An 18,687-nucleotide genomic window follows, 5' to 3' on the forward strand; every position below is an offset into this window, starting at 1 on the left:
CTCGTATTGTGCTGCTAAACGAATCTCAGATATTTGGTTGGAGGTGTAGGCTAGCATGGGTTTCACATTTCTCTGTTCACTCCCTTGATTAATCACTTAAATTTTCTGGCAGTAAGGTAATTTTGCCGCCGTGTGTGTGTGTGTGTGTGTGTGTGTGTGTGTGTGTGTGTGTGTGTGTATTCCATTCCGGGCGGAGTTCTGCGGTGAACCCTTTGTTGCCGGCATTCGCCGAAATTCTTGAACCAGTTCCCCTAAGACGGACAAGAATGAATGTGAGAATTTGTTGGGAATCGCAACTTGAGCTGAAGATTCTAACACTATCCCGTCTTGAATGGCCATGCGCGCGGCTGCCCCACTCCTTGTCAATATCGTAGACCTTTGAGCGATGGCGCCAGGCGTACGATACGTCTCGCTCTTTTACCAAACGCGTCGCAAGCGGCAGGAAACTCTACAGTCTACATTTCCATGATCAGCAGACGTAGAGTAGTAGACGAGCGTGTCCGAGGAAGTGAAATGTGCGTGTGTGTGACCGTAGAGTTCGAGTTATTGTGGAGCGAGGTGTTTCCCCCCAGGTCTGCAAGGTAGGGTGGCGGGGCTCGGTGGGGAGTGTTCAGTGTGTGTCCTACCGGCGAGCACGGAGTCCAGTCTCGTGCGTGTGATCCCCGTGTGTCAACCACACCTTCACTCGATCCTCCTCTGTCCATGAACTTTATGGAGGACTGAATCGTAATCCCAGCCTTCTTTCAGTGGGGAGATAATGCGATTCTCATGGAAATGTCATACCGGCAGAGGCATTTGAGAGTGGAAATTTTGTGCTGCATTCGGAAAATATGTGGTGTGCATACTGCAGTGCGCGTGCCGTAGTGTGTGGCACGGTGCAAAGTTTTAATGTGATCGGTCCTTAAATGCTCGAACCGTATGCCGCAGTGGTTTCGTAAGGGTGTCACCCCCGTCAGTAGCAGTGAACGGTGAACAGCACTGTGAAGTAATTTGATTCCTTGATATAGGAAATAACCCATTAGAGAGAGAGAATGAAGAAGAAAAGTACATGATCTTATTTGTGAGGTGGACTCTATTTTTAATGATATTTTACACTGTGTAGAAACTTTGTGTGATGTGTGTGTAGGATGTACATATGTATATGTATGTATATGTGTGTGTGTGTGTGTGTGTGTGGGTGAATGTGTTATCGGTGTTGGAGAGCAGTAGCAAGAGAGACGTGTAACAGGTGAGGTGAGCCATGCGTTGATGTCATTTCCCTCCCCTCCACCACCACACATCATCATCATCACATGGCTCACATCTTCACCACCCGGCCAAGAGCAGATACGACGATTCTCTTACGTAAACCTGATGATGTGTTAGAATCAGCGCCCAGTGTGAGGGGCAACGTGTGGTGTCATGAATAACTTAAGCATGTATTTCCATTATTCATTTTAGTAATATTCTCAAGGATTAAGCGGTGGACTCAGATCGGTCAGGACTTGTTACGCACGGTAATTTATAGTGTTTGATTAACTGTACTTCCTTTGAGTGCGAAAGTCCATAAGGTGCGAATGTTTTTAGCTGTGCCAATAATGATGGATTAGTTCACTGGCTTTTAGTCTCATTGTGAAAATAAAAAAATCCGTGGATTTATGATCTCCATTTGAGATTATTAATTTCAAGAGTGTGGGTGCCAGCAACAGTGGCCAGTAGAACATGGATGAATAACACCATAGATGTGTATGTTGAATGAATGGTTTTGCCCCGTGTAAGGGGCGCGGCAGTCCCACATTCCCCCACGCTTACTCTGATGTCAGACTTTCGCAGTAGGAAATGACAGCTATGGAAAATGCGATTATATATATATATATATATATATATATATATATATATATATATATATATATATATATATATATATATATAATCGGCCAAAAGTAGATAATGTTATTGGGTCGTTCAGTAATGGGATCTTGTTACTCCATGGGAATGGCAGACAGTAAGAGATCTCTGGTGGTTTGTGACGAGATTATCTGCTGGAGGACAGTCTCGCCTTAACCGGAGATATTAATGATAGTGTTGGAACTGTGGTGGTGAGCTCGATGTTGGATTTGCTTGTGGCCAAGCTAGGGAGTCGAGCCCGAGTCTCCAAGGCTGTTTGTTAAGCACCTCGTCTCACACTTGAAGGCCAAACTCCTCGTACCGTACACTCTGCGTATTTGTAGTTCATTCATGACGAACTTGTCGACGCACGGATGTATTTGAACGTGGCTTTAAATCGAATTGAGTTAGTGTAATTTTTTATGCGATGTAATTAGATTTTAATGTTTATATATTTTTTTTTTCACGCGGTGATGTAACTATTTGTAGAGAGAACTGGTGTAACCTTGGTGTGAATATTTAATTTCTTGTAGGTGTGATTGGCGTGTGATTACCACACGAGCTTCAAACCACCCTGTCGACATGACATGTAGTGGATTACGTTGGTGCAACAAGTGAGTTGGTGGTATCGCTGGATCTCTCTCCATGACGAGGCTCTTGCGAATGTAAATGGAGCGGTAGAGGACGTTGTAAGACCCCGTGGGGTGTGTGTGTGTGTGTGTGTGTGTGTGTCACAGCCACCACACCCATCTCGTTACCCGATACCCTCGTCTCTAAGGGTCGGACCCATATGGGCCGCTGTGGCGGGTCTCAAACGGAGTCTTGTATATGTGCTACTTTTGCGGGTGTGTGATACGCCACATCTCCCTCTACTTTTGGTGTCGGCTTGTGTGTGTATTAGGTGTCGACACGTATGTGTGTGTGCGCCTGGGGTTAGCAGTCGGCACAGGTGTATGTACCTAGTGCTGACATTTGTATACCTGGTTTCGACCTGTGTTTACCTGTTGTCGAATCATGTGTGTACCTGTCGACGGCATGTGTGTGTGTGTGTGTGTGTGTGTGTGTGTGTGTGTGTGTGTGGCTCTCTACCCACAGAACTTGTTCTTTTCTCTAGTAATGAACGTCTCACTCGCGAGGCCACTAGGAATTACTGTAATGAACGACATTTTAATAGCGTAATGTCGGTGCTCAGAGTGGTGTGTGGGAACCTCCCACAAGTAATTAAGAGACGTGCTAACTTGTGTGTGTGTGTGTGTGTGTGTGTGTGTGTGTGTGTGTTAAAGTAGGGGTGGAAGAGATGGGGGGGGGGATGGATGGTAGTATCCCCCCGCGTACTTTTGTTGCTAGTATAAATAGAACAGCGGGGGTGGGGTGGGTTGGGTGAGTCTAGAAGTCATCACACAGACTTATTGATCACTTAACTTGAGTATGTGGCTTAAGTGTGTGCGTGCGTGTATGTGTGTGTGTGTGTGTGTGTGTGTGTGCCCCTTGCTGGTCGTCTCCCACGGCTTAGTCACTCAGGTGGGCATGTTGGATCTAGGAAACATATTTGTAATTTGAGAATTCCTCTTCATTTCTTTCTATTTTTCTTTTTTTCGCTTCGGAAATTCTGAAATCCAACGTCTGTATCCATGTCGACATATCCCTATGATTTTTGGTTTTGTACGAGAGAATCTACGGAGGCCTCAAAAATGTATCTGGATCATATTTAAGCCAAGTATTCTTGAAAGAAGACTGTCCTGTTTTACTCACTAGCGAATTATACTTAATAAATATGATACAGTTTAATGAAATATGATATACAATATGATATAGTATATGATCCACGGTGCTTACGTTAGCAAGGTAGCGCCAGGAACGGACTGAGCCTTAAGAGAAGGTTGAGCACTCCTTGCTTGGCTCCCGCTTATGTTCCAACTTCTAGATATTGTAGTACATGGAGAGGATGGGTTTTTAACCCCCCACAAACGTCAGTCCTTTTCGGTCGCCATGTATTAAACGCCCCATCACTGCTCTACACCAGAGGTATAAGTGTACCCTTGTATACTCATTGTCGCTATGTTGTATATCGGAGTTATAGACCACACCTCCTCACATAGTTGAAAAGACCACAGCTGTTCGATTTTCCTCCTTGACACTGTATCTCGGCACGTCACTGCACTGCAGGGGGACGCGAAGCGGCTGCAAGCGCCTTCGTCACCACGTCACTGGCCATCACAGTGTATTGCGCACCCAGTGTAACCACCACCACACGATGTGTACAGACAAAGCTGGGCCCTTGAGCATACTCACCTACTTCACTGCACCGCATTTCCATAGAGCAGTGCGCCACATAGATTCACACCCACTGCGTGTCACAGCTTCGGCTTTAGAAATCACACAGCGTCTTTGTACAGCACATTTTATGCGTTCCTCAGTACACCATTAGAATTACAGTACCCACGATACAACACCACAACACACAGTGGATCATGAGCTGTGCTTCACAACACTTGTTTTTCTGCTGCTACTACTAGTAACACTACTAATACTACTACTACAACTACTTACGACGGCTACTGCAGCTACTACTACTACTGATTCTACTACTACTACTACTACTACTACTACTACTACTACTACTACTACTACTACTACTACTATAACAACTACTTATTACTACTGCTACGACTGCTACTACAGCCACTACTACTACTACTACTACTACTACTACTACTACTACTACTACTACTGCTACGGAAAACTGTACAAGTACCAGCTCGTAGAGGGGGCGTATAGTAAGAGCATTTTATTCCTGCAGTGGCCGCTTAATGTTGGAGGAGCGCCGAAAGGTCAAAGGTCAGCATCACTTGCTGTCCTCCCCGCCCTCACCCCCACCCAAGGCTTACTTATCGGCACGCGCCTGAAGATCGGTGTGGTCAGGTCCTGAGGGAAGTAGGGAGGTGCCTGGCCCGGCCCCTTAATCTAACCATTAAGGGAAAGATCGAAGGGGAGGTTATCATACCAGGTGGGTCGCACCGTCGTGCTCAAGGGTCGTGCGGTCATTGAACACACGGAAGTCAGTATTACCAGACTTCTCCCAACACAAGATCCTGCATTTCCAACACAGGGCCTTCGATGTTCCCAATCCTGACCATATTCGAAATACCAGTGTCTTGTTGACCTTATGTCATACACACTCACACGTTGCCTTGTCGTTGGATGACAGCACGAGGGTAGTGGTGTCAGCCGTGATATATATATATATATATATATATATATATATATATATATATATATATATATATATATATATATATATATATATGTCACCTGGAAGACTGAAGTCTGAAGCGGCGCCTAAGTAACTTGTGTATATTTTCGTCTGAAAGTGCGATTTCCCAGTGGTTAACTCGAGATTGGAAGGTCGACAGGTTTTTTTTTTCTTTTCCCTCGGGATTATATTTCTCTTTGACCTTTTTTTTTTATCTTTTTTGTCTTGAACTTCACGTATTTGGTGACACCACGGGTGCACAGGTCGCCTTGGGCGCCCACAGATGGGTGCTTGTGTGAGTGCAAGTTATAGGCCCCTATCTGGAAAAGGACAAGAGGAGGACGGATGTGCTGGAAAATGGAATGATTGAGGTCAGTATGTGATGTGAGGAGAGTTGATTATGTAAGGAGCGATGGTGCCAGAGAGGTGTGTGTGGTGTTTAAGCTGAGTATGATTGAGAGGGCTGAAGAAAAGGGTGTGCTGAAGTGGTTTGGACATATGGAGAGGATGAGTCAACAGAATGTAAGAGGATATATTTGTCAGAAGTGGAGTGGAGGGGGGGCAAGGAGGAGAAGACGGGTGACCAAAAATGTGACGGTAGGTTAGAGTGAAAGACGCTTTGAGTTATGGAGCCTGAACATTCAAGAGGATGAGGAGCGTGCAAGGGTTAGAACGAATTGGAACGCTGTATACAGGAGGGGGCGACGTACTGTCCGTGGGCCGAACCAGAGCGTTTTTGAAGCGGCCAAGTGAAACCACGGAAAGGTGTGTAGGGCTTCGCTGTGGATAGGGAGCTCAGACTTCCGTGGTTGTGAGCAACTTTGAGGCCATTCTTGTGTTGTTCCCTGGCGCTGCCTCAGTTGTGTTCCTCCATTGTCTGCTTCCGTCGTTCAGTCGTCACGTGTCTCTCTCTCCTGCCCCTTGCCATCTAGACCACACCACACCACACCACCTGTTCGTCCGCTTCCTCTGCGCCTCAGCTTCTCCTCCCTCATTCTCCCTGTGTCCCTCTCCCCGTCCGGGTTCCTCACCTCTTCCCTCACTCTGCCTTATGTAACTCTTACACCCTGCCAGTAGGACGCAGTCTACCTGATTGGCTCTTGTCCTTCCTGTCAATCGCTGTGTGTGTGTGTGTGTGTGTGTGTGTGTGTGTGTGTGTGTGTGTGTGTGTGTGTGTGTATGTGGTGGGGACACGTGCGGGAAGGATGAATGGGGGTGTCTCCGTGAGATTCTAGAGGCATGAATGGCTGTGTGCTGTGAGGGACCACGTGCTCTCGTCGTGGATGAGCTGCCACCTCACTCTTGTTGCATTACTGTGTGTTCGTTTGTGTGTCTGTGTGTCTGTGTGTGTGTGTGTGTGTGTGTGTGTGTGTGTGTGTGTGTGTGAGTAGAGGGATGAGTGGAACGCTCGTAATGGTGAGGAGAGTGAGGAGGCACGGTTGTGAGGGAGGCCCGCCGGTGGAAGTACATGAGAGTTAAGCTGTTGTTATCATTTACGTAAATTCCCCCCTTTAAAAAAAAATTTCTCCATTAAAAAAAAATTGAAACGTACATTTGTGTTTACCTAGGTTAATCAGTGATAAGAAATTTGAAGTGAGAGAAAAAAAGAAAGATCAAGTGATATAAGATACCAGTGATTTTGAAAAAGAAGGTATATAAGGTATATATATATATATATATTTATGTATATAGAAAATACATAAGGAAAGAATAAAGGAAGCTAAAGTGGCAGTAGATTTGGTGCTGACCTGACGACAACCCCCCCCCTCCATACTCTCTCTCATGACCCCTTGAGAAAATACCTCGTAGTAAAAAAATGTATATTTGATACTCGTTGACCTGAGGAAGAGAGCAAGCCCCTGAAGGCCACAGAGGCGGGAGGGGGGAAACAACTCCATAAATCTTAAACTTTTGGACGTTGGACGTGAGGTTTTGCCCCCGGGCGTCGGAGAGGAAGAGTTGTGACAATGTGGCACCCTTCCCAGCAGCGGACCGGCACGCTGGAGCATCGCTATAATGTAAGTCTTAACGTTAGCTCGCTCGACACCCTGGTGGAGTGGAGGTGAGGTGAGGCGAGGCGGCGGGAGGGCCTGCCTGCCGAGCTTAACACACAGACCCTGTCCCTCGCACACCCGGGGCCACCACTCGGCCTCACACACACACACACACACACACACACACACACACACACATGGTCTCGTTCTCACTGTGATTTGCACCTCAGGAGGTAGACGTGCTCTCTCTCTCTCTCTCTCTCTCTCTCTCTCTCTCTCTCTCTCTCTCTCTCTCTCTCTCTCTCTCTCTCCTGGTGGGACACTTGACAGCACCATATGAGCTGTCGTACTCCCCTCCCAGCCAGGCCTCCAGCCCCCCACCTGTATATGTTTGTGCTTTATACATTTGTTTTCTTCCTTCCCTCACACACACGGAGGTCGCTGGCGTTCAGTCCATCGACCATTCGTGGCTCCCACGCGACTCTTTCCTACGCTCAGGACCTGCCTGATGGCGAAGTATCGTCACACACACACACACACACACACCTGTAAGTTGGCACACTCCTCTCTCTCTCTCTCTCTCTCTCTCTCTCTCTCTCTCTCTCTCTCTCTCTCTCTCTCTCTCTCTCTCTCTCTCGGCGTAGCCTTAAGAATGGAATAACCGACGTCAGTATTTCTAATAGTTCTGCCCGGGAATGTCTTTTACCCAGAATGAGCAAAGTTTGGGACGAGGGAGGCGAAAGTTGTGTCCGGGCGGGAGGACCCTCATTTAAGCCCTGGTGAGTCAGGGAGCGCAGGGCGACTCCGTCTCTCTCTCTCTCTCTCTCTCTCTCTCTCTCTCTCTCTCTCTCTCTCTCTCTCTCTCTCTCTCTCTCGTTCGTTCGTCTCCCCTCCTTCGTTTCAGCACCTGCAGCTTTTTTCCCGGGTAGATGTATCTATCGTAGGGACGTATCTATCCTCCTGGCTCACGGTGAGCTAGGTAGATGAGGTGACTCTGTCTCATCACAGGACTGTCGAGTAACGGTGTCCCTGACTGTCGAGTAACGGTGTCCCTGACTGTCGAGTAACGGTGTCCCTGACTGTCGAGTAACGGTGTCCCTGACTGTTCAGTAACGGCGTCCCTGACTGTTGTCTGAGGTGAGGGACGTGACTGGTGACAGGGGTTTTCACTGTAGAACTGGGGTTTGAGAAACTTGTTTAGACTGGTGATTGGAACAGGTGAGGAGACTGTGACTGTAGACGAGACAACGTTTGAGATTGCTCCCTCCCAGACTGTAGACGAGACAACGTTTGAGATTGCTCCCTTCCAGACTGTAGGCGAGAAAACGTTTGAGATTGTTCCCTGTCAGACTGAAGACGAGACAACGTTTGAGACTGTTCCCTGCCAGACTGTAGGCGAGACAACGTTTGAGACTTCCCTGCCAGACTGTAGACGAGACAACGTTTGAGACTGTTCCCTGCCAGACTGTAGGCGAGACAACGTTTGAGACTTCCCTGCCAGACTGTAGACGAGACAACGTTTGAGACTGCTCCCTGCCAGACTGTAGACGAGACAACGTTTGAGACTGCTCCCTGCCAGACTGTAGACGAGACAACGTTTGAGACTGTCTGGACGAGTGAATTACTGCAGGATATTTGCCAGTGACGTCTGTCTGTGGCTCCCCTGCCACAGGACTGACGGAGACAATCCTTGATACACCCGAGCCTTGTGGGGGGATCACCGCCTGAGCCATCTCTCGCTTGTCGGGCAAAGTCGTTTGAACTCAGGTACAGAAGTTGGTGGTCACTGGTATCACAGGTAAGCCGGCCTTTACCTGCATCTCCAGGAATACACAGAACTGTCCACGGCCAGCGCCCTGTTCCATTAAGGGTTTACGAGACAGGCGTATTACGAGAGGTTCAGCTGTGGGGTTCTTCAGGGAGGTGATTGGGGTAATTAAATGTGCCAGTGACCTGTACCTGTACTTGTGTGTGTGTCGAAGTAGCGAATGGTTATTGTCCTGTCTTCACATGGTTTGGTTTCCTTCATCACGTCTTGACGACCCTCGAGCGCGACGGGACGACCCTCGAGCACGACGGTACGACCCTCGAGCACGACGGGACGACCCTAGAGCACGACGGTACGACCCTCGAGCACGACGGAACGACCCTCGAACACGATGGTTCGACCCTCGAGCACGACGGTACGACCCTTGAGCACGACGGTACGACCCTCGAGCACGAAATTACGACACTCGAACACGACGCTTCGACCCTCGAGCACGACGCTACGACCCTTGAATGTGATGGCCAGGCGGTTGACCTGATGCTTCAAGGGTCAAGCCTGGGTCATAGGCCAGCCCCTCGTATTTATGGGTTATACAGTCGCGTTTTAGTCTCGTACCGTCGCGTCGTGGTCAAGGGAGTTGAGTTGCCAGCGAGGTGGTGTTGCATGTGGTCAGGGGATGCATCGGCCGACCTGACAGTGTACCGTCCGACCATCTCGTGTCCCCACATCATCCATTTCACCCGTGGGAATAATCCACAGAGCTCCTTGTCGCTGCTTGGAGGACGTCTTGTCCCTGCCCTCAGACACACGGCGGGGATCCGTACCGTCCACACTGCACTGCACGCATTTCTGCACCGGGGGAACTTACTTACATAATAAAGTCTTGACGCTCATAAAGGAATTCGTCTTTGCTTGGGGTTGTTCGTGGCTTGTGTGTGCGTGTGTGTGTGTGTGTGTAGTTCTCTCCCCCACCATGTTTTCCATGACTCTCTCTCTCATGGCCCTGTTCGTCACACGTTTTTTTTTTTTTTTTTTATTACTCGCTTCACTTGTCTAATTTTTTCGTCCGTTCCTCCTCTCATTTGCCGTCGTCACGTTATGTTTATGAGACCTTCCCTCCCACGTGCTAGTTTTTAATTTTCGCCTTTTAAAGTTATGACTGTTTCGCCTCTCTCTCTCTCTCTCTCTCTCTCTCTCTCTCTCTCTCTCTCTCTCTCTCTCTCTCTCTCTCTCTCTCTCTCTCTCTCTCTCTCTCTCTCTCTCGGGCCGCCCACCCCCCCCCCCCCCACCCACTCACGGACCATCATTAGTAAGGGACCATTGCTCACCCCACCTCCCCTCTCCCTCCGTTCCTCACAGCTCGCCCCTGACACCACCCTTTCCTCCCCGTCTCTCTCTCTCTCTCTCTCTCTCTCTCTCTCTCTCTCGTCCACCCATCATGGACCGGGTTACTTCATGATCGTTTTTCCTCCTCGATCTTTGCTGGCCAGACAGGAGGTGGGTGGGTGGTGGTTTGCGCCGAGCCCTGGTGAGTTAAGGGTGGGGGGGGGGGGGGGGGAACCGGTGTCAGAAAGCTCTTTAGATATTTCATGGTTAAAAAGATTTCAATTAAGGAACTCATTTACCAGCTGCCGTTTCTTGTAGCGGAATTAGGATGGATGGCGGCGTTTGTTTCTGATGGTCTTTGAAGGAGCAACAGTTGAAGGTCGTGGCTGGAAGGAAGGTTGAGAGGGGGGCTTCCTTGGCTTGATTTAGGTACGTTTTTGGGTTGCGTGCGATTCTCCGTGACCTGGAAGACTGTGTTCTTCCCTGGAAGACGAACTGAGAACTGATGTACAGTAACTAAAATGTCGCCTCTCCCCTCCAGCGTGTTACACCATCGGGCCACAGCGCCTTTATCTGTGAGGGAGGGTGGTCAGGAACTTCATGACCCTCTCGATGTTACCTCCCGTTGGATAGTGACCTTAATCTCTCTCTACAGCGACTCATGAGTAACATAAACCCTACGTGCTGGGTAGGGTGATCATACGCCCCACCGAAGGACAGTGACAGCCCTTTGAACTCGACGACCTGCCGCCACAAGTGAGCTTTGGCGGCTGCATTGCTCTTAACCTGTTGGTCACAGTGACTTGTCTTGTGTATGATGACAGAAACACCCTGAATTAAGTCTCATGGGTACGATATCATATCGTGTGGTGTACGACGCACGATAGCGATGCGTCCAGCATAATGCCAAGCGATTTTAGTGCGACTCTCGCGGTACGTGGAAAGAGACGATTCACTTTACGTACGCATGATTTAAACAGATGTGGTAATGAAAGGACATGCCTCTGCCGGCCGTAAGTTAGGGGGCTCTTATTCTATTCCCCTCCCGCCTGGTTTACGAGACTGTTTTTAATGCTGGTATATTTCATGTTACCGTAACGTGTCTGTGTTCGTGGTACGCCACGCAGTAGAAGGGTCTGGTCCCCCTTGTTTAAATACGTCCTGGAGCTCTTGCCGTAATGGTTCTCATACTTGTGTGGAGTAAAATGGACAGCCATGGGATTTGCACATTTATACTATTTTCTTCAGTATTCCCTACAGCATCTGGGCTCTTCATAGGATTTGATTTGCATATTTTTTACCCCCCCCCTCTCCTCCAGCCTGCCATTTCAGTAAGGGATTATCCTTGTGTGCAGGCTGGGGACTTGGCCTTCCAATAGTTTCGAGGTGTGTGCGTTATGATTATCACGTCTGTCTACGAAAGGAGGCCCCCCCCAGTGCTGGTGTTGGAATTCCTTTGTATTCCTTGGTAAGTTTTCTCGAATCCAATTTTTGAACATTTGGGATGTTTTTTTTTTTATCAGTGCGAGAGACCTTAGGACGTTTCCCATCCCGTCCTTCATCATTAGTGTTTCTGTGTAGTGGTGTTAGCTCAGGGCAGTATCCCTGGCTGGAGGAAGGACAGTTGTTAGAAGTATCATTTCTCTCGCCATAAGACTTCTCATTATCCGACTGGACCAAATTTATTTACTGGGCCCCCGTCTGTGCTGTGTTGTGTTATCAGAAGGTGACCTTTCTTGCCACCCCGTATTGGAGCCTGATTGCTTATCTTATGCTGGCTGTGTGCCATCTGCTGTGCTTTGCGCTGTGCTGCCCCTCTGTTAAACCTGCTGTGCCAAGAACTCCCGGCCTCTGTGGTACCCCAGCTATGTCATCATCTGTGGCGCCAACTCTCGTCTTTTGTGGTGTCTGCTGTGCCACTTTATGCGGTGCCCACTGTGCCAACGTCTTGCGTTACCTACTTGCCACTTTCTTGGAAGCCGCTGTGGTATACCATCTGTGGTATTTACTGTGCCACCTTTTGGAACCCTACCGTCTTGTGTGCCATTTGCTGTGCCATCTGGCTCCCCCAGCTGTAGAACGACGAGTATAGTTCACTGTGGCTGTTTTGTTGTCTTAGATTACTCCCTTGTTGTTTAGATTACTCCCCTTATGAATGAAGGCAGGAGTTCTTGGCATGTGGCACATTCCCCTGTAATTAACCTCCTGCCGTGAGACGCCGCCGACTCTTATATATTTTAACGAAAGATGGCGAGAGGAGCTCTTCTTCCCTCCTCCTCCTTCCCCCCCAAAGCCTTCGTTGTCAGATTTGTGTCAGAGATGGCGCTCGACCCCGCCCTGATTCTCCGTCGTGAATTACGGATGACGCTCCCCTGGGCGTATTGTCGGCCCTGTTTCATACATGGCTCTGTGCCCAAGTTTCTGATGTAGGACGTGGTTCATAGATGGCGCCCTTCCCGAGTTTGTGCCGTGGGATATGGTTCATGGATGGCTCTGTCCCCCGGTAGGGTTTGGTAAACATGAATGTGAGAGACGCATTTCCTGATAATTGTGGTAGCCCCAATGTATTGATATATAACCATCGAAATATGATATCACTCTATCGTTTGAGATATGAAATGACAAAGAGACGTCATGTATGCAGGGATGCCAGTGTGAGGCCAGGGCAGTGGGCATATCTCAAAATCCTTCGTCCGTTGTGTTATAATGCTTCACACCCAAACGGGGTAAGGTACTTTTTATCTTAGTTCTCCGTGTGGAGGTACCTTAGGGCTTGTGATATAGACGGATGCGTGTCATTGAGGGCATTTCGTTGACGATGTGCCAGCGTGTTGACGGCAGTAGGTCCAGTCTTCGTCTCTTGCCTCGCGTGTGAACAGATGAGGAAGGCCAGTGGGAGGGGAGAGAAGGGAGGGAGCGTATACTCTCATTAACACTTCTCTTAAGAATTTTCATTCTATTGAAGGGGGGGAGACATTTATCATGTCGGATGTCCAGCATGCATGTAAAACTCTGGGGTGATTTACCCGAACCCATCACGGAAATGATTAGTGGATGTGGCGAGTGATGGAGGTATAGAAATCAGTGATGGCTCCTACCACGCATTTGTCCATCACCGATGGGTGATAACATCATCACTGTTATTGACGGATGGATGGTCAGACGCGGGCGCGCCGACACCCAGCTCCCTCCCCCCACGACCACGACCACCGTCGCCCGGCGTCGGTTTGAGAGTACCTGGGTCTTCCACGTCACCAGGGAAAAAACGCACGTCAGTTCCTCGTAGGAGAATCGAAGGATTCCTCCGACGGGCGAAGGAAGACGGGGGACGGTTTGGTTGGTCACTACTATTCGCCTTTGTGTGTGTGTGTGTGTGTGTGTGTGTGTGTCAAAAAAAAAAAAAAAAAAGTTGAGAGGCACGTTTATTCTGGTGCTGTGACTGGCTGAGCAGATCTAGTGACAGCAAACCCACATTTAGCCTCGAAGTTCGAGGACCTGACACACACACTGCGGAATACCAGCATACCGGTGGGTCGTCTTTAGGAGAAATGTGACGCAACTTCCTTTGCCATAAGATGTCTGAGTGACAGGATACATGTACTGTAAGGACATTGTAGCTGTTGGGGGTCACCACACGAGTCCTGGTGTGGGACCTAGCTCGCCTGGGGACTGGGTTGGGATCCTGAGTTCGCAAACAGACGTCTTACTTTGAGAAATCTGTGTTTCATGTTCTTTGTGTTAGACACGACCAGAGAGAGTGTAGTGGCAGTGGTGGGGTGATGGTCGCCTGCTGTGGTTGATTGTGGTGGTGCTGGGCGCTTGCTGTGGTTGATTGTGGTGGTGCTGGGCGCTTGCTGTGGTTGATTGTGGTGGTGTGGGCTGCTGTGTTGATGTGGGGTGCTGGCGCTTGTGGTTGATTGTGGTGGTGTGGCGCCTGTGTGTTGGTGGTGTGGCGCTGTGGTCGATGGGTGTGCTGGCGCTGCTGTGGTTGATTGTGGTTGTGCTGGTCGCCTGCTGTGGTTGATTGTGGTGGTGATGGTCGCTTGCTGTGGTTGATTGTGGTTGTGTGGCGCTGCTGTGTGTTGATTGTGGTGAGGGGGGATGGGCGCTTACTGTGGTTGATTGTGGTTGTGCTGGTCGCCTGCTGTGGTTGATTGTGGTTGTGCTGGTCGCTGCTGTGGTTGATTGTGGTGGTGATGGGCGCTGGTCGCCTGCTGTGGTTGATTGTGGTGGTGCTGGGCGCTTGCTGTGGTTGATTGTGGTGGTGGTGGTCGCTTGCTGTGGTTGATTGTGGTGGTGATGGTCGCGTGCTGTGGTTGATTGTGGTGGTGATGGTCGCGTGCTGTGGTTGATTGTGGTGGTGATGCTGGTCGCTTGCTGTGGTTGATTGTGGTGGTGATGGTCGCGTGCTGTGGTTGATTGTGATGGTGATGGGCGCTTGCTGTGGTTGATTGTGGTTGTGCTGGGCGCTTACTGTGGTTGATTGTGGTGGTGATGGGCGCTTGCTGTGGTCGATTGTGGTTGTGCTGGTCGCCTGCTGTGGTTGATTGTGATGGTGATGGGCGCTTGCTGTGGTCGATTGTGGTTGTGCTGGGCGCTTACTGTGGTTGATTGTGGTGGTGATGGGCGCTTGCTGTGGTTGATTGTGATGGTGATGGGCGCTTGCTGTGGTTGATTGTGGTTGTGCTGGGCGCTTACTGTGGTTGATTGTGGTGGTGCTCTGATAACGGTGGCGCCGGTGTTGGAGTCATCTTGTGGTTGCTTTTGTTGGTTGTTTGCGGTGGTGTGGTATTGGTTGTTGCTTATGTCGGTGGTCGTGCAGGTGGGGAGTGTGCTTGCTGGTGGTTGGCCGGAGCGATGGTGGTAGCGCTTGTTGCCGTAGTGATGGTAGTAGCAGCAGTAGTAGCGGTTTCAGTCGGTGTTCTCCCCAAACCCCTCCCCTCTAGACCCCTCAGTAAACATATCACATACCGGTGTGATCATATGCGTAGCCGCACCCACGCTACCCAGGAACCCGCCTCAGGATGCAAACATGGCCTGAGAGAGAGAGAGAGAGAGAGAGAGAGAGAGAGAGAGAGAGAGAGAGAGAGAGAGAGAGAGAGAGAGGATATTCCCTCAAGGGCCCAGTCCTTTGTTCTTAACGCTACCTCGCTGACGCGGGAAATGGCAAATAGTGTGAAATATATATATATATATATATATATATATATATATATATATATATATATATATATATATATATATATATATATACATATATATCTTACTGACAGTTTGACTTTAATATTTGGATTCATTGATGCGTTATTGAAAAATTTGTCTTTTATCAAGAGTCGGTTATTGGATTTTGCGAGTGGACTGGCATGTGGAATGACGGGAGTACATATGTAGCTTGCATGTGGAATGACGGGAGTACATATGTAGCTTTTGAAAATCATTATCTCGCGTGGTAGGTCTCCCCCGATGTTACCATGTAACATTACTGGAGGAGCCGTCTTATCGAGTAATTCTGAGACCCATCCACTGTGGGTGTACCAGGGATAATGATTTGATAAATGAGGAAGGTAGGAAAAGATTAATTTGATCAGTACGTAAATGAAGAGGGTAATAAATGATTGATTTGATCAGCACTTAAAGAGGGTAGTAAAAGATTAATTTGATCAGTACGTAAATAAAGAGGGTAGTAAAAGATTAGTTTGATCAGCACGTAAAGGAAGAGGGTAATAAAGGATCAATTTGATCAGTACGTAAATGAGGAGGGTAATAAAGGATTAATTTGATCAGTACTTAGATAAAGAGGGTAGTAAAAGATTAGTTTGGTCAGTGCTTAAATGAGGAGGGTAGTAAAGGATTAATTTGATCAGTAGTTAAATAAAGAGGGTAGTAAGGGGGACATATATATATATATATATATATATATATATATATATATATATATATATATATATATGTGTGTGTGTGTGTGTGTGTGTGTGTGTGTGTATTAACTGGCATGGTTCAGGTTAAAGTATACCCCAACAGAAGCCATGTCAGTTGCAAAAAAAAAAAAAGTATTGAATAAAAAAAAAAGAAACATTGCTTTACCTGAGTGTGTATTCGCCAGGTATATTTACTGTCTACCACTTCGGCAAAGCTGTGAGGGGTGGGGGAAGCTGTGTTGACGTCAAGCTGTGCTGACCACAGCATCTGTGTAGGTGGTTCGTCTCACCGTGCATCACGGTGTCTCCATGCCTCGCTGGCTAGTTCATGCGCCGCATATATGACCGGGTGACCAGTGTGTTTATTGAGTATGAGTGTGCAGTGTTTGATAGGCCCCGTGCCTGCACATAGTATTTGATATGACACGGGTAATGTGTGTGTGTGTCATAACATTGCAGCTGTCTAGTGTGTCAATGGAGTGTTTATTATATATCAGTATAGTGTTTGATATATCACTTCACTGTTTAGTGTATCGGTGTAGTATTTGATATATGTATATATTCGTATTTGAAAAATTAGTGTAGTATATTACATTCATTAATACAGAATTGAATATATATAAGTTAAGTTCGGTATTTAGTGTGTCATTTTCGTGTTTAGTGGTATTGCACTTGTAGAGTTTATATATATAGTGTATATGTTTATCCTTGTATAAAAAGGGTTCGCATATTGCTCTCCTGTGTCGGAAATATTCCATTTTTTACATGTTTGTCGAGACGTTGTTGGTAATATGAAGCTCCTAATCAAGACCTGGCGTTTTTTTTATGCGTATTTTAGTGTAGTATATCATTATATACTCGTATTTGTGAACGTCACGACTAAGCTGTATGCTCAGCCTATTCAGTATACTGAGTATACTGAGTATATACACAGAGTATACACAGAACATATCCTGGGAAGAGTGAGGTTAAAATGGCCTCTCTGCCCTGGCTCGCTGATTGGCCAGACTCCTTACTAGTAGGTGGGACGGACGCGGTCTCCTCCCTTGAATTAGGGACGAGGTATGACACTTGCAGGCCATGGGACCGTGCCATTGTCCCGGGGGAGACCTGGGAGCTTTGATCGGGGGGGGGGAGAAGAGGGAGGGGACGGTGGAGCTGCTGGTGGCGGCCCAGGACACGACTTGGGGTGGGGAGGGGAAGGGTAGGCAGAGAGAGAGAGAGAGAGAGAGAGAGAGAGAGAGAGAGAGAGAGAGAGAGAGAGAGAGAGAGAGAGAGAGGTGAAAGAGGAGAGGGCAGGCTGTTAAGGTGAGGTAAGGGGAGGGATAAAGAGTAGTGTGTGACGGTGCATATGGGTGTTTAGGAGAGGGGGTTAGTTCAGATGGCCCAGATGGAGAAAGGGGGACAGTATCAGCAGAGGGGAGGGAGTGTAGAGAGAGCGAGTGTGGTTCTACAGAAGGGAAAGGTGAGTGGACACGGGTGATCTTAGGAGAGGAGAGGGAGTGGACAGGGTGTATAGATATAGATGGGTCCCCCCCCGTGGACTCCACGGTAGTGGTTTACCTGTTTGGAATACCGTGTTGGGGGGTTTCGATCCTCCCCTTGGAAAAGCTACGAGACAAGTGAACCCCCTGAGTACCTGAGGGCGTCACTGGGGAAAGCGAGCTGTCGCGGCTGCAGGTGTAGCGAGTGATGTGGAGAGAGGTGGTGGGTGTGGTGGAGAAATGGCGTCCCTCGTTCTCTTGAGTGGTTTTGACGTTGGGAGGCCGTCCAAGACGGGGGCCGTTTGGATAGCCACGTTTGATCTAGAAAGTAATCCAATGTAACGTCTTGTAAAGGTAGTAAAAGTTACAGAACTGAAATTGTTATGAGAGGAATTCGGAAGGAGAGAGTTGGACGAATTCAGTACACGTTGGCCGAGTGAGCAGGACGGTACCAGCACCGGGACACGACGGTACGTCCCTGGAGTGTGTTGGTACCGACGCTGGAGCACAACGGTACGTCCCTGGAGTCTCATGGTACCGATGCTCGGTACCTCGAGGGCACGACCCTTGTGTACGACAGTTTAACCTTTGACCTGGCTCCCTGAAGCCGGTTACGCTCTTAAAGCGTACAGTGGCGCACCATCGTTTTCAAGCGTTAGCGAGCCAGCTTGAAGGGCCGCTCTTACCCCTCCCATTCGTGTCAAATTTGTCTCAGTCGTCCACGTCGCGAAGGTCCGCAGCAACACTGGTGTGGGGACGCGTATTAGATCCGGCCGGGTAATGAACCCCTTCAGAAGGGTCGCTTGAAGCGGTGCAGCTGTGGAGTTTTTTAAACACGGAATCCCAGACACTGTATTGCTTCTCCCTCGAATCATGGATGGGTCTCGGAAAGGAAGCGTCTTGATGAGTTTACGGATCTCACACACACAAAAAAAGATGATCGTTTCACTTGTATTGAAACGTGTATGTATTTATACATGTCTTGAATACAGTAAGTGTTCGTATTGGGTACGGACGTACATGGGCTTAGTCTTATCCAGAGATTAATTTCTTTCTTTTTTCTTTTTTTTTTCTTCTT

At 48.4% G+C, this 18,687-nt stretch overlaps 1 protein-coding gene across 4 annotated transcripts in view; it reads left to right on the top strand.

Moving 5' to 3' along the window:
• Nucleotides 1-18,687, top strand: part of LOC139763231 (dystrophin-like) — a 455,019-nt gene that overhangs the window by 87,806 nt on the left and 348,526 nt on the right. The window contains exons 1-2 of one of the 4 annotated variants that reach the window (XM_071689113.1): nt 623-726; nt 6,688-7,137. The exons of 2 other annotated variants lie outside the window; for them this stretch is intronic. In XM_071689113.1, coding sequence (XP_071545214.1) covers nt 7,087-7,137 — 51 coding nt within the window. In that variant the 5' untranslated portion in view covers nt 623-726; nt 6,688-7,086. Of the gene's footprint in view, nt 1-622; nt 727-6,687; nt 7,138-18,687 lie in introns of those variants that run through there. One more of the 4 variants, XM_071689111.1, reaches the window with a different exon arrangement.

Source organism: Panulirus ornatus, chromosome 46 (genome assembly GCF_036320965.1).
Source record: "Panulirus ornatus isolate Po-2019 chromosome 46, ASM3632096v1, whole genome shotgun sequence".
In the NCBI taxonomy this organism is placed as follows: Eukaryota; Metazoa; Arthropoda; class Malacostraca; order Decapoda; family Palinuridae; genus Panulirus; species Panulirus ornatus.